At 41.8% G+C, this 23,219-nt stretch overlaps 2 protein-coding genes across 5 annotated transcripts in view; both read left to right on the forward strand.

Moving 5' to 3' along the window:
- iqgap1 (IQ motif containing GTPase activating protein 1) overlaps positions 1–15,873 on the forward strand; it is a 45,802-nt gene extending 29,929 nt beyond the window's left edge. The window contains exons 16-37 of the mRNA XM_044204801.1: positions 4,050–4,140; positions 4,264–4,431; positions 4,955–5,097; positions 5,179–5,349; positions 5,483–5,566; positions 5,663–5,734; positions 6,080–6,149; positions 6,250–6,614; positions 6,795–6,958; positions 7,071–7,295; positions 8,273–8,413; positions 8,541–8,625; positions 9,701–9,933; positions 10,119–10,251; positions 10,422–10,524; positions 10,829–10,964; positions 11,075–11,162; positions 11,419–11,628; positions 11,736–11,902; positions 13,103–13,225; positions 13,687–13,795; positions 13,943–15,873. Coding sequence (XP_044060736.1) covers positions 4,050–4,140; positions 4,264–4,431; positions 4,955–5,097; positions 5,179–5,349; positions 5,483–5,566; positions 5,663–5,734; positions 6,080–6,149; positions 6,250–6,614; positions 6,795–6,958; positions 7,071–7,295; positions 8,273–8,413; positions 8,541–8,625; positions 9,701–9,933; positions 10,119–10,251; positions 10,422–10,524; positions 10,829–10,964; positions 11,075–11,162; positions 11,419–11,628; positions 11,736–11,902; positions 13,103–13,225; positions 13,687–13,795; positions 13,943–14,056 — 3,195 coding nt within the window. The 3' untranslated portion in view covers positions 14,057–15,873. The remainder of the gene's footprint in view (positions 1–4,049; positions 4,141–4,263; positions 4,432–4,954; positions 5,098–5,178; positions 5,350–5,482; positions 5,567–5,662; positions 5,735–6,079; positions 6,150–6,249; positions 6,615–6,794; positions 6,959–7,070; positions 7,296–8,272; positions 8,414–8,540; positions 8,626–9,700; positions 9,934–10,118; positions 10,252–10,421; positions 10,525–10,828; positions 10,965–11,074; positions 11,163–11,418; positions 11,629–11,735; positions 11,903–13,102; positions 13,226–13,686; positions 13,796–13,942) is intronic.
- Positions 15,874–16,690: 817 nt separating this feature from the next.
- crtc3 (CREB regulated transcription coactivator 3) overlaps positions 16,691–23,219 on the forward strand; it is a 43,224-nt gene continuing 36,695 nt past the window's right edge. For 2 of the 4 annotated variants that reach the window (XM_044204815.1, XM_044204831.1), the window contains exon 1: positions 16,691–17,996. In XM_044204815.1, the coding sequence (XP_044060750.1) occupies positions 17,865–17,996 (132 nt within the window). In that variant the 5' untranslated portion in view covers positions 16,691–17,864. The remainder of the gene's footprint in view (positions 17,997–23,219) is intronic. The other 2 variants (XM_044204823.1, XM_044204840.1) reach the window with 1 other exon arrangement.

Here is a 23,219-nt window from a genome sequence, read left to right on the forward strand (position 1 = left end):
AAAGTTCAGGTGATGATGTTCAGGTTATCATCTATAGATAAGTATGAGGCTTGGATGAATATTAAGCTTACCTCGGCTACTGTGTCGGTGTCCTGGTCTCTCCCTGTGTGATTTGCTTTTTCGTATGTATCTCGTACTCAGGTGAGCATTATGCAAACACTTCATGCAAACAGCGCCTGGATACAGCTACATCCAGACTTTTGATGGGCTTTTTACTGCAGCTCATACAGTTGAAAGTTGTCAAGGCTGGGCCTATGATATATATCGGTGTATTTTAACGATTCTAATTAATGTGGGTACTCAAGGTGTAGTTTTTTAAGTGTAAAAAGAGGCCAGTTTCCTGCTTAAACAAGCTGTCAGGGGCCAAATATGTGCAGCTGCTTGAAGTTCAATATTTGGTCTAATTCAGGCAGTAAGCTGCAGCTTTATTTTGAAAGGACCAGTTGTCTAACTTGTACATTTGGAGAAGCGACCAGCCATTCATTCAGCCGACAATGCCAAAGAGTTCTGTGCCTCCAGTATGGCCCAAGGTGCACTACATCACATGAAAGTTACAAATGTCATGTGTTAGTCACTGTAATACCCAAATGCTGCATAGATGTATTATTGTGATGTGTGGTCATAGCTCAGTGGGATCCTAGACCCATCGTGGCTGCCGATGCCTCCATGTGACTCAGGCCTCGGAGCACCACATGACATGACCAGACTGCTGATGTCATAGTGTGATCAGCTTTTCCCCAACTCACTTCTATAGACACTTCCTGTTGTCTGCATCTGACCTGTCTGCCTGTGCCTCCTTGCTCTCTCTGTCTCTTCAGTTTTCGGAGGCTTGACCTGTCTTTTCTGTTTTCATCTTTCATCTTTTCAACAGTCCTTTGTTGGAGGACACACGTTGAACAGAAGCACCGTCTTTCTCGAAAGCAGTTCGTCAGCACCCTGCTCTCTCTGACTCATTTGCCTGTGTTATCGTTACTTGAGTGAGGCCAGCAGAAGGTGGTTCTGTGTTTTACAGCACATTTACATATGATGTCACAGGAAGACAACCATATTTGGGTTGTTTTCCTGTCGTAGGAGAAGCAAAGGCCAACAGAGCTGCAGGTGAGGTCAGACTGCAGGACCCTGATGTGGTTTTATCACAGTGCACAAAGTTGCAGAGTAGGTGAAAATCCCTAATAAGCATAAACTGGGAGTTCTTATTACTCAAAACCTAAAAGTTAAGTGCTCGCTCTTGATTTCTTAAGAACAAGGTCTGTAAATAGAACACATTTCAGTGAATCCATTTTAGTACTGAGTCTGTTTTTATCCTGTGTAAATACAGATAAAGGAAATCTCCTATCAAGGTTCGACAATACTTGGCCACTGCCCCACTGTTTCAAAAGTCAACAGCCATCAATTACATCTAAACCCTTGAATACATCATGTGGGAACCTATCACACTTTCATAACGGGACCCAGAAAAAAAGGAGAGGAAAAAAAGCAAACTATTTTCCTGCCGATTTCACAGGCATAGGAAATAACAAGTCGGGCCTCAGTCATTTGCTTCCATAAAAGGGCAGAAAGCTGACCATTATAGTAAATGGGCCAGGCCCACAGGCATACACACCATCCTCTGGTGGTTGATTGGTAAACGTGGCTGTTGGAGGTGATGAGCTAAAGCCAGAGGAAGTGGTTAGAGCAGTTTGAGCTTCCTGTTGAGTTTCAAAGGGTCCAGTGCAGATGAGATATTCCCCAGCTGAGAGGGAAGGATCAAAGGGCCGTCGGCAACTTAGAGGAGGTGGGATTGACTGAGGAGAAAGACCCACATGGCTAAGATGTAGTCAGGCTGCAGGAGAGGTGTTTCCAGGTGATCTGAGGTCAGAGCAGTTTGGAGAAGAAGCTTGTTTTTTCGCCTACGATTCAATTTGTGACTGGCTTCTTTGTGTCGCCTCATTAACTCAGCAGTGTTAGAACAATTAGTCAGAAATACAGTCAGGCAGAAGTTGGCTTTGACTGTGGGCTGAGGGCTGTGCCTAGATAAACAGCAGGAAGTCCTGCCCAGATTCTACTTACTAACAAGCCGAATATAGTCTATTACAGTATGCCTCTTCAGATTGTTATCACTTCACTTTGTAACTGCAACAATCACGATTGGGGCTGTATAAGTTACTTAAGTCTATTCGTGCGTTGTTCTATATGTGTGTTTTCAAGTTTCATATGGAAATGTGCCTGAAGACACATGAATGAGCTCTTGGTTTCTAAGGAAGTAAAAAAAAAAAAAAAAAAAATGTTGTGCAGAAGAAGGATGAATTATGAACTACTCAACCCCCTCAGCTTTCACTTCCTCTATTTCCATGATGTGCTTGTAAGTTGTAATGAACTACACAAGCTAAGCCCAAGTCCTCCTCCAGTCCCCTTCCCACTCTGGCACCACACCCTGTCTAGCGCCTCCTGCCAGCTGCAGTGACTCATCACCCACAAATACCAATTAGGGCGCCAAGTACAAACATACAAACACTTATCATCACTCGCCCAGGTACGGCTTTGTTTACTATAAAGATGGAGCATATTTGACTTGCAGATGTTAGCTGCCAACCCCCCCCCCCTTTCATTTCATAAGACATCTTCAAGATCAGGTATCAGTCTTACCCGCCTACCTCTTTCACACACATACACACACACACACACCTCGTCTCATCTACCCTGCAGCACAACATGAAGGGGCGGGACACATGGAGGGGGAGGCCCATACCAAATGAGTTGCAGCAAGTAGCAACTAGCCGCCACACACTTTATACAGAGACAGAGTGCGCCATCTGGGTGCAGTTAGGTATAACTACAGTTCATAATAATATAGTGTTGAATTCAGTACTGAGGTCTTGGTGTGGTCTATAGTGAGCAAATGGAATCAAGTGACATAAAGGAAAAATCTACACTGAAACACTTTACACATCTATTGGTGACATTTCTTGCATTTTTAGGTCTGTTTGTGGTATGGTGTATTTTTCTGTTCCTATGGATAACTGGCCGAATGGAGCTGGTGTGACAGCATGTCCTTGTATTTCCAGCAGCTGCAGCTGCAGGAGCATAATCAAAGAGCAAAGGCTTCTCCATCACAAATTTAGAAAGCCATCGCAGAGACAGATATAGCAACACCCACTGTAGCAGAAAAAAGACCAGAATACAATGCAACTATAGGAGATGTTGTAATTTGAATACTGGGTGCGACCGTGACGAAACACTGCACACATTTGACCCACAGCTGCATTAACACACTTTGTTCCATTCCTGACAAAGTCTGATGTGTTGTATTTTTTATAACATATTGGAATCTTAGACCGAAACAAAGTTTAAAAGAAACAAAACATACTGTAGTTATCATACATTATTATTATTATTGTATCAGAACTGGCAGGGAGAATTTGTGAAACCCACTCAAACATCGACAGGAGTGGGTGTATTTGCTATTTAATTCACCATATTTATAAGTACAAAAAGGCTGCTAATGAACCAATTATCTCAGCCGTCTTGTGTGCTGCTCATTCTGAATGTTAGCCAGCGGCAGGGAAAGTAATGCCTGTCTGCATCTTGATAAAGGTTGGTGGACTGTGAAAACACCAGGGACAATGATGGAAATAAGTCCAGGACTTTATTGTTCCCTCCCTAACAAAGTCTGATGTTGTATTGTATGAAGATATTGGAATGTGTTTAATAAACCAAACCAAACACTGCAGGTTTAAGAACCAACCATTTTCACACAGACAGAGATGTGTGGCCTGAGAGAAAATGCGATTTTCTAGTTTTATTCAGGTCTTATGGGTTTGTTAGAATAACATTTGGAGTTACATTCTTACTCTACTAGTTCTTAGCTATATTGTGTCTTTTACTTATGATTTTGCATGAATTTTTAAAAAACAGTGCAACTTCGGTATGAAGCTCTAGCGTTTGGAGGAGAAAACAAAGATGGGCAGAGTCCATGATCAATTAGAGGTCAGATGGTGAGCGTGTGTGTGTGTCCATGTGCTTGCTGTGAACTGTTAGTTTCTGAATATATTTTTTCCATGTCCTTCCAGGAGACCCAAGACCCCTCTGCTGTGCTGTGGCTGGATGAGATCCAGGATGCCATTCTGAAGGCTAACCAGGACACACAGGAGGCCTTACAGTGTAAGAGCACACACTTTACTGAACCCATTTTATATATAACATTTGCTAACCGCCCTCTCCCAGTGTTCTTGATGTTAGGACAGTGTGAAGAGCAGCAAAGGCTGATTGTGTTTGTATCCGCAGTCTCGCAGTCCATCCAGGCTATCAATGAGGCGGTGGACAGTGGCGATCCAGCTCAGACCCTGGCTGCTCTGCGTAATCCTGGGACAGGACTGTATGGTGTCACCTCTGAGTGTGCCCAAACCTACCAGGATGACCTGGTCAAGATCAAAGACGAAAAAAAGACAGAAGGTGAGGAGAAAATTTCGGGATGAATAAGGGGAAGGACGAACATATTTGTCATTTATCAGAAAAGTGAGGTGCTGTGCCTGTCGATAATGTACAATTCTGATGAAACCTTAAAGTATTGATGCATCTTTTCAGTGGTTTCCAGTGTTTTTAAGGTGACACTATTTGGCCTGATGAGGAGATTATAATTTACTATCCAAATGTCATACTTTGAATGGTGGTAGCGCCCTACTCTGTGAGTCTGACAGACATGAAACCTCTTACACACATACAGCTCTACTTACTCACTTACAAACTGCACTGACCGGCTTTTTCACATGTGATTTCCACACAAAAAAACAACTTAAAATCGTCCAGTATTGTAATTAGAAATCATAATCCAAACTACAAAGGGCTTTATCTGCTGCACAGGATTACTGGCATTACTGAAATAAATGTAAAATGGAGGGATGATGCTTCTTCGAATTATTGGCCCAGGTTGTTCCTCTATCTTGTTCACTTGCATTCTGTAATGCTGTCTGTCCAGGTGATAATGGCAGTGACTGGGTGAAACACTGGGTGAAGGGAGGACACAACTACTACTATAATCTGAATACCAAGGAGGGCACCTGGGTGGAGCCAGAGGGCTTCCTACAAAACAACACCCAGCTCAACAAAGAGGACATCCAGGTAAGTTACTGTCCCTGTGCAGCACTGCATGGCTGTAGCTTTTTTAACACCACATTAAACTGGTTTTATTCTCCCTTTCAGTCAGTGGTTTCTGGGGTAACCACAGCCTACAATCGAGAGCAGCTGTGGCTGGCCAATGAGACTCTAATTGCCAAGCTGCAAGCTCGTTGCCGTGGCTACCTGGTGAGAAATGGCCTAAAAGAGCGGATGAACTTCCTGAAATCCCAAGACCCAGCTGTTACATGCATACAGGTGAGATAGAACAGTATGCAACCATCATCCTGAGCTTATACACTGAAACGTCTGTCTGCTATCAGGACTTATTATTATTATACTGATTATAATAATCAGTTTGCTGTTTATTATACTCAATCTGTTTTCTCAGGCCCACTGGAAAGGCCACCAGCAGAGGAAGAAGTTCAAAGACCGTAAGCAGTATCTGAAAGACCACAGTGATGAGGCTGTCAAGGTAAAATTATTATGAAACGTCTGTCTGTAATCTGAATATTAATATCAGTAGTATAAATACAGTTAAAACTAAGGGATTTGTTTTTGTCTTTCTCAGATCCAAGCCATGGTTCGGATGCACCAAGCTCGTAAGAAATATAAGGATCGTCTAAAGTACTTCCAAGATCACGTGAGTATTAATAGCCTAAAACCTTGTTACATAAAATGAGATACAAATTGAGTTTTGGAAGAACCAAGGCAAGGCATTTTAAATTTTCTGTCACAAAAATTAGGGTTTCAAGTAAACAAATTGCACTGTTATCTAATAAAAGCTTTAAATCACTGAGCCTAGATTTCCCCTGACACATCCAGTGACATTTACTCTGTGTCCTGTGGGGTTTGAGGGAGGCAGATGGCTCATTTAGCACTCTGACATGTGTGAAGTCATTTCCACTCCGACTCACGGTGGATTCCTGTAGTACTGTTTATAATGAAGACTATTGACCAGCCAAGTGATTGCTGTTTTATACTGCAGATCAAAGATGTGGTGAAGATTCAGGCTTTCATTAGAGCCAACAAGGCCAGAGACGACTACAAGACGCTGAGTGAGTAGCATCCCAACAGGTGTTATCAAACTTTTTTGTGCTATGAATTGGTCTCCAGTTTTTGGTGGCCACTCGTCTCAAAATGTCCTTCCTCGCACAGTCAGCGCTGACGATCCCCCGATGGCGGTGGTGAGGAAGTTCGTCCACCTGCTGGACCACAGCGACCAGGACTTCCAGGAGGAGTTGGAACTGATGCGGCTCCGCGAGGAGGTGGTCACCAACATCCGCTCCAACCAGCAGCTGGAGAACGACCTGAACCTCATGGACATCAAGATCGGCCTGCTGGTGAAGAACAAGATCACCCTGCAGGAGGTGGTGTCCCACAGCAAGAAGCTGACCAAGAAGAACAAGGGCCAGCTGTCCGACATGATGATGATGAACAAGCAGAGGGGAGGCCTGAAGGCTCTCAGCAAGGAGAAGAGGGTCAAACTGGAAGCCTACCAGTACCTCTTTTACCTGTTACAGGTAACACCACAATACATATCTGTTCTTTGATTGCTGTGTCTGTGTTTTTGGCTAAAACAAGTCATATTTTGCTGCTGAACTTATAGATGCTGAACAACAGAATCATAAAGTTGAAGATACTGGTGGCTATAGCTGTTTAACCAGTCGATACCTCTCTACGAAATGTCTGCTTCCTTTTAGACCAACCCCACGTATCTCGCCAAGCTGATATTCCAGATGCCACAGAATAAATCCACAAAGTTCATGGACTCTGTAATCTTCACCCTGTATAACTACGCCTCCAACCAGAGAGAGGAGTACCTGCTGCTCAGGCTCTTCAAAACTGCCTTGCAGGAGGAGATCAAGTAAGACACTGAAACCCAGTCAACAATAATTTATGACCACAGTTCTTTAAATCAGATGAAGCCTGGTTCATGAATACACAGTAAAATGTTTGCCTTTAACAACCGTCCGCAGGTCAAAAGTGGACCAGATGAAGGAGATTGTCACAGGAAACCCTACAGTCATCAAGATGGTGGTGAGTTTCCACCGAGGTGCGCGGGGACAGAACGCACTGCGGCAGATCCTGGCCCCGGTCGTCAAGGAGATCATGGATGACAAAACGCTAAACATCAAGACCGACCCGGTGGACATCTATAAGAGCTGGGTCAACCAGATGGAGACGCAGACTGGAGAGGCCAGGTGAGCTGGAGAGAAGGTTGTCTTGTACCTGCGTGATGACAGTTCTGCCAGCTCCCTCTGAAAGCTTCTACTGGGGGCTTCTACCTGGCAATAGGGTGGCTTTCTAATTTTACTTTAATTCAGCCGTAAATTATCCGTGCATGGGAAAAATATCACTGTGAAAACAGCTAATCAATTAAGTCATATAACTTATTTTAGGATGATTAAATCGGAACTTTTCTTATCAACGTTAAATGCTCTTGTCAAGCACCGTTTGCGTTAGATTAAACTTGTTTCAATGTAACTGGGCTTGATTTTTCTTTGGCAATGCAAGGCAGCTTTATTTATTTAGCACATTTCAAACACAGAGTGCTTTACATAGGCAAAGCATTAGAAGGACATTTAAAAACATAAAACATAAAAACAATAATCTTATTTAATCTTAGAGCTGGCAAGTAACATATCTGAAGAATAGACTGCATGGTTATCACACTTACTGTATATCACAAACTATTCTAAAACAAACTAGTTGTCGTACTTATGTCAAGAATCAGACCAATCTGAGAACAAGGTTAAGACAAAAACACCATTTTTCTTTTTTAGTTTGTTGAATTGGTCAAAGGCACAGTCTTCACTATAAACAATATATATTTAAATAAGCGTATAATCTTATATTTTATAATCAGATTTAAAATCAGTAAAAAAAAAAAAAAAGATTCAGGCACCTTATCTTTAATTTATTGAGTTTTTCTTTGTTTTATATCAAGCCTTTTTTCTATAGTACTACTGTATTACTAACCCCACTGGCAGATGTTTTGTTTGATACTAGCAAATTTCTCCAAATTACAGAATAGTTTGCTTGTTTGTAGAAGAATTTCTTGCGGTGATGATAGCATGGCTACAGTACTGCACACTGGTAAAGCAAAAAAGGCTTCAGAGGTTATGATCAACGTCCTTTTCTCCATCTCTTTCTGCTCCTCCTTCCCTGTCCTCAACAGTAAGCTGCCTTATGACGTGACTCCAGAGCAGGCTATGGCCCACGAGGAGGTGAGGACAAGACTGGAAGCCTCCATCAAGAACATGAAGACGATCACTGACAAATTCCTGTCTGCCATAGTCGTCTCTGTGGATAAAATTCCGTACGTTCCTCAAGTTACAGCATCACTGTCTGCACGGATCACGTTTTTACAGACACAAGTCCGCTGGTTCAAACCAACAATAATTTTTTCCCCTCCCTAACATTTCCTGTTTCACACTGTCCGTCAGATACGGGATGCGTTTCATCTCCAAGGTGCTGAAGGACACCCTCCATGAGAAGTTCCCAGATGCTACAGAGGATGAGCTGCTCAAGGTTTGCATCTTTAATTTGTTAGTCACTCTGTGCACCATGAACTTTAAAGGGTCAGTTCACCCAAATCACAAACAATATATATTCTCCCAGTTCCCACTTAACACACTGGTATCTAACCATGCAGATAATTTCAGTTTGATGTGGCAAATGAGTGTGGGCTCTTTGACTTTGACTTGCTACAAACCCAGTATAATTGAGATGAATGTCATTTGATTTGTGGCACTTAAACCATTGAACAATTACATTCGGAAACAGATCGCATTGACTCTTGACAAAAATGTCTGTATACAGAAGGATTTGTCAGCCACAACGTTTGACCACCACATCCTTCTGAATATAGATGGTTTGCAGTCGTACTGTGATAGAAAATTCTGTTGAGAACCGGGCGAACTGGCCCTTTAATCCTGGTGGTTGGACAGCCATAGCTCCTCTTCTCTGGCCTCCTCATTGAAAAGAGTTTCTTTCTTGTCATCTTCTGCCTGGCTCTCCCTTCCCTGTTTCTTACACATTTCTTTCCTTTCTTTCCTTTTTTCTGCTGTTGCTCGGCTCTTTCCGCCTTGCCAACCAGCTGCAGCCTCTCTGTCGGGTGGGGGTGTCCTCCTTCTCTCTGTCTGCTGACATTGAGGCGAGCCATGCCACTCTTCTGGCTCTCCTCCTCTTCCTGCACAAGCTGAGTCCTGACAAGTTCATGAGCTTTTCCTCATTTTGCAGTAACACCTACCAAACCTTTAAATCTCAACTCAAGATGTCGACAAAGATATCATCTTTTTATCAGCTCTTTCTTTTGCAGTCCCTAAATGCCTTAGGTTAAATGAAAATAATGATTTAATTCAGTATTACAAATACTAGTATTTATGTTGATGGCTGTATTACAGCACCTTTGAATATAACTTAATTTCTGTCTGAACAGTTTGATCAATAGTTTAAGTTATATATGTTCCTGTATTTTGCTCAGTTAATGTTTTCTAATTTTAGCAGCTTATGGTAATATTTTTCATCCTAAAAAGAGCTCATAAAGCATGAAAAATATGTCATGTATTTTAACTAACTGAGTCATTTGATGTTGACTTTTCAGATTGTGGGGAACCTCTTGTATTACCGCTACATGAACCCGGCCATCGTGGCACCCGATGCCTTTGACATCATTGAGGTGTCGGCGGGGGGCCAGCTGACCACCGAGCAGCGACGAAACCTGGGCTCTGTCGCCAAGATGCTGCAGCACGCCGCCTCCAATAAGATGTTTCTGGGAGACAACGCCCATCTCAATCCCATCAATGAATATCTCAGTGCCTCCTATCAGAAGTTCAGGTCTGATGTTAATCGTTATAGAAGTATGAAGCAGGTGTGGTTTTAGGAAGGAGTGTGGAAGCTAAATGTTTTCAAAAGGAGCATTGAAAATTACTTTTCTTTCCTTTTTCCTCTCGTGTTGTCTTTGTTATTCAAAGCTCTTTTTCTTGGCTCGTCTCACTTTATCCTTCCATCTTCCATCACAGGCGTTTCTTCCTGGCAGCGTGTGACGTTCCCTCACTTGAAGATAAGTTCAATGTGGATCAGTACTCTGACTTGGTCACCGTCACCAAGCCTGTCATCTACATCTCCATTGGAGAGATAATTAACACTCACACAGTAAGTTTGGACCACCTCACGTTTGCTCTTTCTGTCTCAAATCACTCCCACTGCGTGCTGAAGTGCCAGATATGTATTCATGTCAGTCGGTACCTAAATAGTTCGTTTTTGAGAGGTTTTGTCTTCTACAGTATGACTGACATACTGACTGGGTACTTCTATCTTGTTAGCTGCTGCTGGACCATCAGGACGCCATTGCTCCAGAGCACAATGACCCCATCCATGAGCTGCTCGAGGACCTGGGCGAGGTTCCCACCGTTGAGTCCCTCATCGGTGAGTGGAATGAGGCGGGGGAAGGCTTTCTTTGTCAGTGTGGTTCCAGTCCAGCATATAATATAATAAAAAAAAATAATTGATGCCTTTAACAATTCTGAAATGGTTAAATAAATAGATTTTTTTTTTTTTAAAGAGTATCTGGTAAGTTTTTTTTAATCCCCTGTGAATGTTTGACCTTGACTTAAATCAACAGGTTACAGATGAAGACGAATGCAATTATTAACAGAAACCACCCAGCATGTTATCATCTGATCCTTTGAGCACAGTGTTGCTTCATCTGATTAGCTCTCTGTCTCATCAGGTGAAAATCCTCTTCCTCCTGACGACCCCAACAAAGAGCTGATGGGGAAGACCGAGGTTTCACTCACACTCACTAACAAATTTGATGTCCCTGGTGAGGCCAACGCTGAGATGGATGCCAAGACTCTCCTGCTCAAGTAAGTTCATACTGTAGATTCAAGGCAAACTAAAGAGATTAATATGGTTGTTTCAGAAATTCAATGGTTTCTTAAATGTCCATGGTTTTTTGTTTTTTGTTTCTTTTCAGCACCAAGAGGCTCATTGTGGATGTGATCAGGTTCCAGCCTGGGGAGACTCTGACTGAGATCCTGGACTTGGCAGCAGGCACAGAACAGGTCAGAAATAAGATTTAGGGCCAACAAATCTACTACAGTCCACTGCTGATGTTGTGGACAAACTGGACCCTCACCATAAGGTGGTCAGCCAGTAGCTTTATCTACACTGCATATTTCATCTGGGTAGAAAACTACTGGATTGCTTTATGGCACAAAACAGGAAGAGGGTGCTACTTCTCTGGGTCGACTTCCTTTCCAAACAGGCTAAATTATGAAACTATAATAACTATAATCCATCTTGTTTCCCTGGTGACAGGAAGCAGAGTACCAGCGTGCCATGCAGAGGAGGGCCATCAGAGATGCCAAGACACCAGAGAAGATGAAGCAGGTCAAACCGGTGGTGGACGACAGCCTGACGCTGCAGGGCAAGAAGGACAAGATCAAGAGCAACCTGCAGAGGCTGGCAGAGCTGGGGAAGGTTCACCCCCAGAACCGCTATCAGGACCTCATCAACGACATAGCCAAGGTAAAAAAAACAAAAACAAACAGATTATCTCTGGAAGTGGATAATTAAAACAGCAGTCTCCTTAGTGTTTTATTTAAATGTGATGTGTTTGTATGTGTGTGTTACAGGACATCAGAAATCAGAGACGGTATCGTCAGCGTAGGAAAGCTGAGCTGGTGAGACTTCAGCAGACCAACGCCGCCCTGAATTCAAAGACCAATTTTTTCAACGTTCAGATTGATTCTTATAATCAGTATATCAAGACGTGCATGGACAACCTGGCCAGCAAGGGCAAGTAAGTGGCATTAACAGTTCACATTTTACATTTGTAATTCACTCCTACCAGTCACCACTGAGACCTGTTCTGTTCTGTAGTGCTCCAAATGTTGGGCCTATATCAGATTTTCTTCATTTTTTTCTGCCTGTTTATTTCTACCTTTTTAAAGGTGAGTCATACAGGATTCCTGTTTACACGCCGAACAACCCACATGCGATCGTGATTAAACTGCAGACAGAAGCCTTTCCTGTTAGCAAAGTTACACTGCCATCTGTATTGTGCACATACAAGACAGGAATTTTATTACAAGCTGGAGGGTTAGCGGGGGTCGGGGTAAGTGTTTATATTCCAGGTCTAGAGCCAGAAGGTGGGCAGTGGGAGGGAGCTCCACTACACCTTTTCCCCCTCTCTTTTAATTTGGAGACACTAGAAATAGGGAAAAATTGCAGGCAGCAATTACAGTGTCATGAAGTATCTTAACTGTACATGTAGATGTCTTTGTCTGCCTCCTATCCCCAAAACTGATGTTAAACTTTCACATTCTGCGTCCTCTCCCTTTTCACCTTTTGAAAGCACATTTCTGAAATCTGCCACACGTGTGCAAAAATCAGAACTGGGTCACTTGTTACAGGCTGTGGGTCACAATGTTGATCCTCAGACTCCTGCTGGTTTGGATTTTGGACTTCTAAACAGCGGCTGTTTTACTCCTGGAGTGCAGAATGCAATTAAGCACAGCTGCTGCCTAGTTAAGATAGAAAACCAGTACTGTGGGTACCGAGGACCGGGATCTAAACCGCCAGAGTAGAGGTCCTCCTTCCTTTAAGTGAGGTGTTTGTTAGTCAGAGGTGAAATGTTTCTGTTATAAAATAAATATTTATCAAAAAGCTACTGTGTATACTCAACAGACCGCAAAGATAAATACCGGATGAAGGCCAGATTAAATGGTTTGTTAATTTCCTTAAATCAAATGTGGCTGTGTCAAATACAGCCACGTTCTTGAAAACCTACCTTCTGTCCTCTGATGATCATTTTCCAAACATGTTGATGAATAAGAATGAATCTCCTCCTCCTACGTGGTGAATGCGCAATATTCATACTTAGAATAATATAAAATGCTTAATGGTTTGAAATAGTGAGACTCGAAGAACCATTAATACCATGTGCTAAGAGATGGTATTACGTTGTACTGTACACTTGTCTTTCTCTTCCCTTTTTCAGGTTGTCAAAGAAACCAGGCGACAACAAGGCCAAGAAGAGTAAACAGGTTTCACAGAAATACACTGCCGCTCGCCTCCATGAGAAGGGCGTGCTGATCGCGATAGAGGACCTGCAGCCCAACCAGTGAGTTCTGCCTTCTTTAACGCGAAGCCAAGGTTTCCACCCGCCAGGCGCCAAATTCTGGCTCAAAATGTGTTTTCCAGGAAGATCAATAGTTCCTACTTGGCATTCTGGCCAGTATCATTTTGAGGCAGTAACATTGTGAATGACTGAGATTTCTTTGTTTGAAACGTTATCTAAACTGCGGCTGCTGTACTGAAATTGAGCTGTTGACTGTCATGCTGCTCAACACTCTTATTTTAATGCATTGTTAAATATCAAAACGTGACATATCCAATTTCATCTTAAACTTCTGTCATTGTCATTCATGAAAAACAACTTGTTTACTTTGTTTCAGCAGTTTTAGTTGAATTCATGCCAATTTAAGAACCAGCGGGCTTTCACTGATCAGTTTCCTGTCGCATGGTTTCTCCTTTCTCCACATTTACGAGTCTTCCCTCCTTTTTACTCTTCTCTCTTCGCAGGTTCAAGAATGTTATTTTTGAGATTTCTCCATCAGAGACTGTCGGAGTTTTTGATGTGAAGGCCAAGTTAATGGGTGTACACTTGGAGACATTACAGTTAGAATATCAGGTATTTTTTTCATCTTTTTCATGTCTTTGTTTTCCTACAGTAAAACAGACAGATAGTGAATATTGGTACATATTAAAGAGCCGGTTATCTGTGATTGATTTATTGTGTCTGATCTTTTTTCTGTTTGTTTGTTTGTTTATTTCTCAGGATCTCCTCCAGCTGCAGTATGAAGGCGTGGCGGTGATGAAGCTCTTCGATAGGGCCACAATCAATGTCAACCTGCTCATTTTCCTGCTCAACAAGAAATTTTATGGGAAATAGAAAACAAAGGGCTACAGACACTGATTTAAACCACAAAACCCACTTTGAGGGTTGCAGAAAGCCCTGACCTGAACCATCCTGGCTTTCCTACACAGTCCCTACTGCACTTCTCCTATGTGCCTATGCAAATCTATGTGCATTATTTTTTGTTATGTGGATCATCGTATGTGCTTTATTCTCAATGGAACACTCCATTTCGCGACTCGAGCCAGCACACCACAGAAGCATGCTGGAGTCTTTTTCTTACTGTCCTTATTGTCTATAACAGCAGCTAGGTCAGAGGTTTAAGATTTGTATGTTTTGCTTTAAATATTATGAATATCTTGTGCATGGGCTTTGATTAATTATAAAAAAATATGTGTTTTATGTAAAGAGATCACATTTTGTGTCTTACTTAGCTGTTTATTTGCTCACCTGACTGATAAAGGCCTGATAAACAGCTCCTCCGCCAATACCAAAGTGCTTGTGTACTTTTCAGCAGGGCTGTAGTACATGAGTCAGCATGTTGCAAGTCCTGACCTGGTCTTGGACTCAACGACCGTCTCCTCTGGGCCATGTTTGTGTTTGATTTTGTGTTGCTGCTTGAAACGAATTGGAAAGAAAAACTTAAGAGCTGTGGTGGCAAAAAAAAAAAACCAAGATGAAAATTCTTCACCATATTTTAAATTATTTTTCACATATTTTGATTTGAATATGATTCAGCTTTCTCTCTCTCGATTTGGATTTGACCCACCTCCACCCATCCTAAACACACACACACACACACACACACACACACACAGACACACACAAATATTCTGATATCTATGCAAAGAGAAAGTGACATCAGACATAGTATTTGACAAGAATTGCAAAAAACTGCCATACTCATATTGAGCTGTTGAACTCCAAACTCGGCGTATAAAAATTATATAAATCATTTTAGAATCGAATTTGCTGCACGAGAATGACAAAGTCACATTACACCACTCAAATCCATAGTCTCCGGAGTCTTTAACTGTCTTTCTCGACAAGTCAGGATGTTGGTTTGTCTTGGACTGGACTGAGCTGGCCATGACTACAGCCCTGGTGCTCTGAACTGACCTGCAGTGCATTTCTGCTCTTGGCTCTGACATTCATACGCAGGCGAGACGTGGCACTCCTCCACTTTCAGCACACAAAGCTGTGCAGATGTGCTCATTCACTGGCTTTTTCAGACGACTTACTGGAAATGATACTTCCGTATATCTCTCATGGGCTTTTTTTTTTTTTTAAATCTTGTATAGCTGAAACACAGATTATTGTTACATTACAGGATTACTTTAGTAAATTCAACATCACATCTGTTAATCTGTAAAACAGGATGAGATCTAGAAGTGTAAACTGAATATTGAAAACAGAGATTTTTATAATGTCTTGTTGAAAATAATTAGACAAAGTTGCCCTTATTTATATTTTATATGTTGTCAGTCCACATACTGTAGTTGATGTTTGCAAAGCCTAAGACAGATCGTGTAAGTGAGCTTGAGAATGTGCAGTATTACAGTAACTATACCTGTGGGACCAGTAGATGTCACTCTACACCATCGAATTTTCAGTTAAGTGTTTATCGTATCAGATTTTGACTTATTTCAAGAAGCCTTAAATTGAGAATCCATGCAGACCTTTTTGAACTAGATGTTGATTTTCTGTGTCATGTAAAGTTGCCCTTATTAGAGGTTGACACTGTTATTTGAAACGTAGGAGACCGTGCTCTCTGTAGATTATTTGCTCACTTTCACGATCCATTAAATGTGTTTTACCTGTTTTAGAATAAAGCTCTACAGAGGCAATGTGTACATTGACTCAAGTACTGTACTTCAGTACAATTTTGAGGTACTTGTACTTAATTTGAGGATTTCAGTTTTATGCTACTTTATACTTCTACTCCACTACATTTCAGAGGGAGTTATTGTACTTTTACTCCACTAAATATATTTGACAGCTATAGTTACAGAAGATTCTACATGCAAAACACATCATTACTTTAAAAAAAATACTACTCAACAGTATATAAAGCAGTTAAAATCAACTCCCTCTCGACCAGCTAACATTAAAATACTGCTTACGTATTAATAATTAAATATGAATAAAAAAAGACAACATCCACAGTGCCACATAACGAATACTTTTACTTTTGATATATAAAGTATATTTTGCTGGTAATACTTCTGTTTTACTTGTGATGGAGTATTCTTACATTGTGGTATTGCTACTTTTATACTTAAGTAAACGATACTTCTTCCACCACTGTGTGCAGGTTGAGAGCACTTCCACAAAAGTCTATCTGATATTCGGTTGCTTCAGAAATAAAGCTGACGCGTGCAAGCCAGTACAGTACAAAACGTTTGTCTAGTAGTGGGTTCTTATAATGTATAAAATAAATCAGGATATTCTACTTTTATGACTCAAATAGGGGTAAACCCACTTGGACTATACTGCATCCACAGGGATGAAAACCACACTAGAGCTGGCAGGGACTCTTATGTCAGATCCAGGATATCCATATAATGATTAATTACTGCGCCCAAAGATATTATTATATTAACAGTCATTAGTAATCCAACACTCAGCCAGGATAATGTGGTGAGTTTGTCGCCGCCCTGTGGACATCGCGGGTATCGACGGCGTTTAACGAGGTAATGTTTTGTTCGCAGTAGTGTGAGGATAACAAGCCAGCGGATCTGAGTTGCGGTTACAAGCCCTTGTCAGGCGACGGCTGATAAAACTGAAAACATTTGCAGCAGTTTCTCAGAAGATTTCTGGTTTAACGGCGACGAAGAAACAAGCTTTTCTGTCGGCGTTGTTGGTCTTCACGGAGTCGTCGGGTTGGAGTTTGTCTGAAATTTCTCTGCTGTCCGTGGATTAACGCAAGACTCGACTCCGAAGCGCTGTGATATCAATTTAAGTGTAAAAATGTGGATTATGCTCCTGCATCACGTGTGAATATTTGCCTTTTGGAGGCTGCTTGTTTCCCGGTTTGTGGGTAACGTTAACATAAACTCGAAATTCAGTTAAGTCCGGGCAAGACCCAGCGGACACTTGTTGAAATACAATTTACCGAGCAAACCTTTGCCCAACCGCTCGTGAGCTTTGCTAACGTTAGTAGCCAGATTCAGCTAAAGTGGCTAACAACTTTCTCTTAACACCAGGCTAAATCTTTAGGTACGAATTGCTTCTAATACATGTCCGTTTGATGTTGACCGAGGTCGAGTGTCGACAAGTTGGCAAAGTGCGTTTGTCAAAACTGTTGAGATGACACTGACAGCAGCTTAGCTAACTTGGCTAGCTGCAGCTGTTCTCTGGCTCTCCGTTCACCTCCAACGTTATGTTAGCAGTGACAGCTAACGTCATGTTAACGTTAGATTCAAACAAGTGGTTCGCTGGAAATATGTCAATATGAAGTTATATTGTACCATTAACTTATTTTTATCAGCACGTCAGTCTTAGCGAAAGTTGTTATAATTAACTTGCAAACACAGATCATTTGAATAGGCTTTATTTACTCCGCTCTCTAGGGATAAGAAAACAACTTTTATTAACGGGCGCTTTAACGTTAGCTTAGCTACGTTAGCTACTAACTAGCTCGGCTTACAGTAACACACTCAGTCCTGATACTGCAGCCAGCAGAGTTGACTCTGAATTAACTTTGGCCGACCAGTAATGTGCGCTATGTTTTTAAAAGACTCATGGATCCACTGCAACGCTCACTGAGAGACTTTAACAAATAGACTCCCGGCACCGTCTTCCACTTTTAAGTAGCTGAAGTTGTAAAACTGCGGCCCGCGCAATGTCCGGCTCCCCGGGCACAGGTGGCTCAAACCCCAGGAAGTTCAGCGAAAAGATAGCGCTGCACAACCAGAAGCAAGCAGAGGAGACGCGAGCCTTTGAGCAGCTGATGACAGACCTCACTGTTTCAAGGGTAAATACACTTCATTTTCAGCTAATTGTCATTTGTCAGTGATCTTTTGCACAAAGCTGCCTCTTTCACACAGCCTCGGCTGGAGTGGGCTGTGTGTTGGTTGTCAGATTGACTTCATCTGCTGACTGAGATTTCTGGTGTTCAACCGGTATTTCTTGTTCCTCTTCATACATTCATTCAGAAGTGACAAACCATATTTGCTGCAGTCATAAGTTGCTCGGTGTAAAAAAACAAACAAACAAACAAACAATGAAGAACCAAAACTTAAGCTATCAAAGACAAATAAAATGGGAACAATATTTGGGGCACAATAATTTACACAAACTGTACAAGACCAGTTTTTTGACCAGCAGTGAAAATGGGGAATTGGCTCCTCTTCATCTGCACCACCCCTCCTGGTTGCACTGTTACAAATATCCAAAGGAAGCAGTGTTGCCTATTAAGAGACAGTATGCATGTCTTCAGACCCTGCTGTGTTTGCACCTTGTCATTCTATTATATTTAATTAATTCCCACGGGTTAAAACTTGATGTGCATCCTGGACAGACTCTGCACAGAGAAGGGAGAGTGGGACCAGCCCAAGAGGAACATTTATAATTTGGGCACATCAGCGTACACTCGTATTTGTATTGGGCAGTGCTCCTGTTCATTTGCGGTATAGGTGCTCAGGTGTCCCTTTTGTAGACTTACAACTTGTGATATTTTGAGAAACTTGTCCAAATGTTGAAGCATAGTGACTCACAACAGTCAGATGCTTTGTCATATTTAGGTGTCTTAAGCACAGCTAAAATGTATTACAGAAATGTATTGTATTGTGAAAAGTATTATAAAGTATAACAGAAAAATCCAGATGTGTTGACAAGTGACGTGTGACTCCACAAAGCATTAAAAGCATAAAATCTAGTAGAGCTTTTTTGACACCGGCAACTGTTTTGATAATCAATTTATAGTTTCAGTCATTTTTCAAGCCAAAATGTTTAAAAAATGCTAAACATTTTCTGGTTCCAGCTTTTCAACTGCAAGCATTTGCTGCTCTTCTTTGTCATATATCATTGTAAATTTAATCTTTTGGGTTTTAGACTGTTGGTCAGACAAAACAAGGCATCACCTTGGGCACTGGGAACGTAATGGATAATCAAAAAAATTATCGGCAGATTAATCGATAATAAAAATAATAGAAAAAAATAATATGGCCTGTGGTTTTGAAATGAGATGGTGAGACTGATAAGGATAGGTGAATTAATGCCGAAAGTATAGTTTGTTAGTGGCTCCTAACTGTACTGACCCCCACACTGCACATTAAAAATAGTGACTTCTAGCAGGATAAAATGGCCCTTTTCACGTTATTCTCATACCATTGGTTCACAATGAGCTCTTTCTATGAGAGGGAGAGTCCTGAATGGTTAGTCAAAGAGGATGTGGTTTTGAGGCGACACTGAATGAAGTTTGCCATAAGGTATGAACTGTCAGTGACCCCTGTGAGACAGTAAAGCCCAGTCAGCGAGGCTGAGGCTGGCCAGGACACACTGTCAGCAAACAGCTGGAATTAGAAGTAGCTGCTTCAACATTTAGACCAGTAACCAAAGTACTGAATATAAACCCCCCCCCCGAGGGGCTCTGAAGAACTGTACATTGTACCTGAGCGCACAAACAGATATGAGCCTTCTCTCGGCTGCTGTGCTGCAGGGAGTTGGCATCCTTGTAAGCCATATATGTGTAAAGTCTGCATGTTTGATGTTGTGTAATAACTAACGCCGACACTGGAGTAAGAGTTTTTATATTTTTTTCCTCTGTCCTAGATGGAAAATGTTATGTTACTGATGGGACATCCAAGTCAATCACAATAAAGTGATACTGTCAGATTACAACTGTCCCTTCTACCCAAAGTGGGTAGAAGGGACAGTTGTAATCTGACATTCATTGGCCTCATTTAACTAGGGGTGTAACGGTACACAAAATTCACGGTTTAGATATGTACCTTGGTTTTAGGGTCATAGTTTGGTATGTTTTTGGTACAGCAGGAAAAACACAAAAATGAAAAGAAAACAATTTTAGCATTTTTTTATTTTGAAAAATGTAAACATTCAACAATGGCTTATTGGCCATAATTCTTACTGTAACAGTCAAGGCACTCAAATACTAGATCATTGTCAATAATAAAAAATAAATAAATAACACAAATGTCAGTAGTGCTCCATCGTAAGACTCTGACTTGTTGATAATTCCTGAACAACGGCAGCTTGCGTTGGTTTATACAGGGCAGGCACAACAGACTGACTGACTAAAATGCACACATGAAGGCACATTGTAGCAGGGCTCAAGCACTTTGACCACATGCTTGAATCCTGTATTCTCTACGACCGAGCATGGTCACATATCAGCAGGAATAAACATTCCTATAGCATTAGTTATTACTTTGGCACTGTCCAAATCAGCAGAGAGTGGCTGCCTGAACGCTGTGGGGAGAAGGACTCGCCTTCCAGTCTCGTCTCGTTGTCTCGTTCTGCTAATCGACACATTCGGGTGATGCCGAACGGTTCGGGACGAATACACTTACCGTTACACCCCTACAGTTAACACAAAATTGAACTGACATTTTGGGTCCCTGCTACATGTTATATTTGTGTGCCTCCTCTAAATCAGTTGTCAGGTTTGGATGCAACTTTTTGGGTGTATTTTCTCAGAATTGTAGACGCTGTGTCTTGGAAGTTTTCAGTAAGATAACGTTTTTATTAGTATGTCATCTTTCAAGTCCAGAGAGAAGGGAACGTATTCACAGCATGACTGTCAGGGTTGTTTTTGCCTTTTTCAGTGAAAGACTGTTGTTTTTGTTGTTGTAACTATTGCAACTATTTTTTGTTTCTTTCTAATGGCCGTAGATGCCCATGAAGCTGCATTGAAATGACTAAAATTTGTTGCTGGCAAACAAGATAAATGCACTCACTGCTGTATAAATTATATTATATATAACAGAATGTGGCTGTAGGTAACACTTCACCATAGTTACTACACATAAACTAACACATTTTGCGCATTTAATCACATTTTCCAAGCCTGTTTCTAATATCTTTTCATATTCACAATCTCTTTGAGAGATCTCTGTCCATTCTCTGTAAATCTATTGAAAAAATCAAATAAGGTCAGTCTTTGAGATTCAAATTTTGCCCTTTCAGCAGTTTAAGGAAGAAATGACCCTCTGATTTGCCTATTCCTGATCACAGCAGATGATTGGCTCTGTTTATCTTACCTTGGCAGAACAAGCTGCCTTCTGTTTTCTGCGAGGGGATCGTTGTGGGATGTCTTGGTAGGGTGCCGGTTTGGAGGCCAAGCTGCCCATTTCCTAGAATGTATCCCCTTGTGTCCCTTACATTGCAGATATTGCTGCATTTTTATCAGTTATTTTGGATGCATTTGTACATTACGTGCTCCATTAAATAATAAGAGCTTTGATTCATTGGATAGTTTGGCACACTGATGTACATGAATAGTAGTTGTAATGTGTGACAGTTACTGTTTCGACACTGGAGTAGCTGCTTGCGTCACAATCAAGCAGCAGCCAGCCTTCATTCGTCTCGTGGTCTGACTCTGTCACCAGATTCGTCACAAATTCGCAAGCATATTACTGCCAATTTTCAAGACGCATCTCATATCTACTGCGGCGAATATGATTGTATAAGTGAACACTACATCACAGCCACCTACCAAAAAATAAATTTAATCTGCTATTAGGTGAACACAATGCATGGACGCGTAGGGAACCAGTTAGTTTGAAAACCAGTTAGGCCATAACACCGGCGAGAGCAGAGGGGGCTTTCGTGCAACAACAAGGCCAGCTGAGCTAACGTTAGCGGTGCAGTATGGAGTTCCACAAAAAGCAACGTGAAAAACCGTTTCCCACATCCAACTTACTACTCTGGTTATTTAATTGGCTTCAGATGAGGCTTAACGTTCACACAATTTCTCTTGACTGTCCCTCAATATGATAACATTAGCTAGTCCAACATCGTCCTAGCTTGTGGGAGTAGACGCTAGCCACATTAGCCCCTCACCATGCTAACGCCAAGTTCAACAGGCTATCCTGAAAAAAATTAAACAGTGAAGCAACAGGAAAATGGGGTGCACGGTGGCAGAGCGGCTAAAGCTCCTGCCTCCCAATAAGGAGATCGTGGGTTCGTGGGATCGATTCCCGGACCAGACCAACATCACACAATCTCTCTGGGTGGAGTCTGCATGTCCTCCCCGTGTTACCGTGGGTTCTCTCCGGGTTCTCCGGCTTCCTCCCACCGTCCAAAGACATGCATGTGTAGGTTAATTGATAACTCTAAATTGCCCGTATTGAATGAATGTGAGAGTGAATGGTTGTCTGTCCTTGTCTGTGTCTGTGTTAGCCCTGCGACGAGTTGGCCACTGTCCAGGGTGTACCCTGCCTAAGGCCCAAAGTCACTGGGATAGGCTCCAGTCACCCGCGGTAGAAAATGGATGGATGGATGAAAATGGCAACAGGAAAATGGCTAAACTCAAAGCTTCCAAGTTTGTACCATCCCTCGTGGCATTTCGAAGTACAATGGTTAACACAAGAGTTTTCCAGTTGTGGGGACATTTCCATCAAAAATAAAGTTAATAGGTCTTCACTTCCTTGGATGGTGGGAGTAGATTTTTGCAGCCAACAACAGGGAAATTGGCATGCTTTGCTCGTAACGTTACCTTCCACATCTTCATATGCACAACACCAGAGTAGGCGTTAGCGAGGAAAATAGTAGTTAATGGATGTAACTCCACTTCTATGAGTACGTGCGTAGCCCTCTACCTGCATGTTATCGCAGCCACAGTAAAGCACATTCATTTTAATATGCTAAAACATTTATCACGGTAATGACGGTACTGCAAAATCCATGTCGTGGCAGAAACTGACATCGGTGATGAAACCGGTATACCGCCCACCCCTAGGTCACAGAAACTACGTCCATATTGTCTGTGGTCACAATATGACTTTTTAACATTTGAATTGTGTACATCCACAGTTTGCTGTGAATGCTCTGAAGAGGCATACATAGGAAAGTGAAAATGGCAATTTTAAGAGCACTAAAAGTGAGATTTTAGACATTCACAGCTACAATGTCGTGATTGCACAAATGGATTAGTATGACGCAGGAAAAGGAGCCAGAGTGCTGACGTTTGTTTCTCTTTTGTGAGAAACGATGACAATGGTGGCAAAGAAAATCC

This window comes from Siniperca chuatsi, linkage group LG1 (genome assembly GCF_020085105.1).
Source record: "Siniperca chuatsi isolate FFG_IHB_CAS linkage group LG1, ASM2008510v1, whole genome shotgun sequence".
In the NCBI taxonomy this organism is placed as follows: domain Eukaryota; kingdom Metazoa; phylum Chordata; class Actinopteri; order Centrarchiformes; family Sinipercidae; genus Siniperca; species Siniperca chuatsi.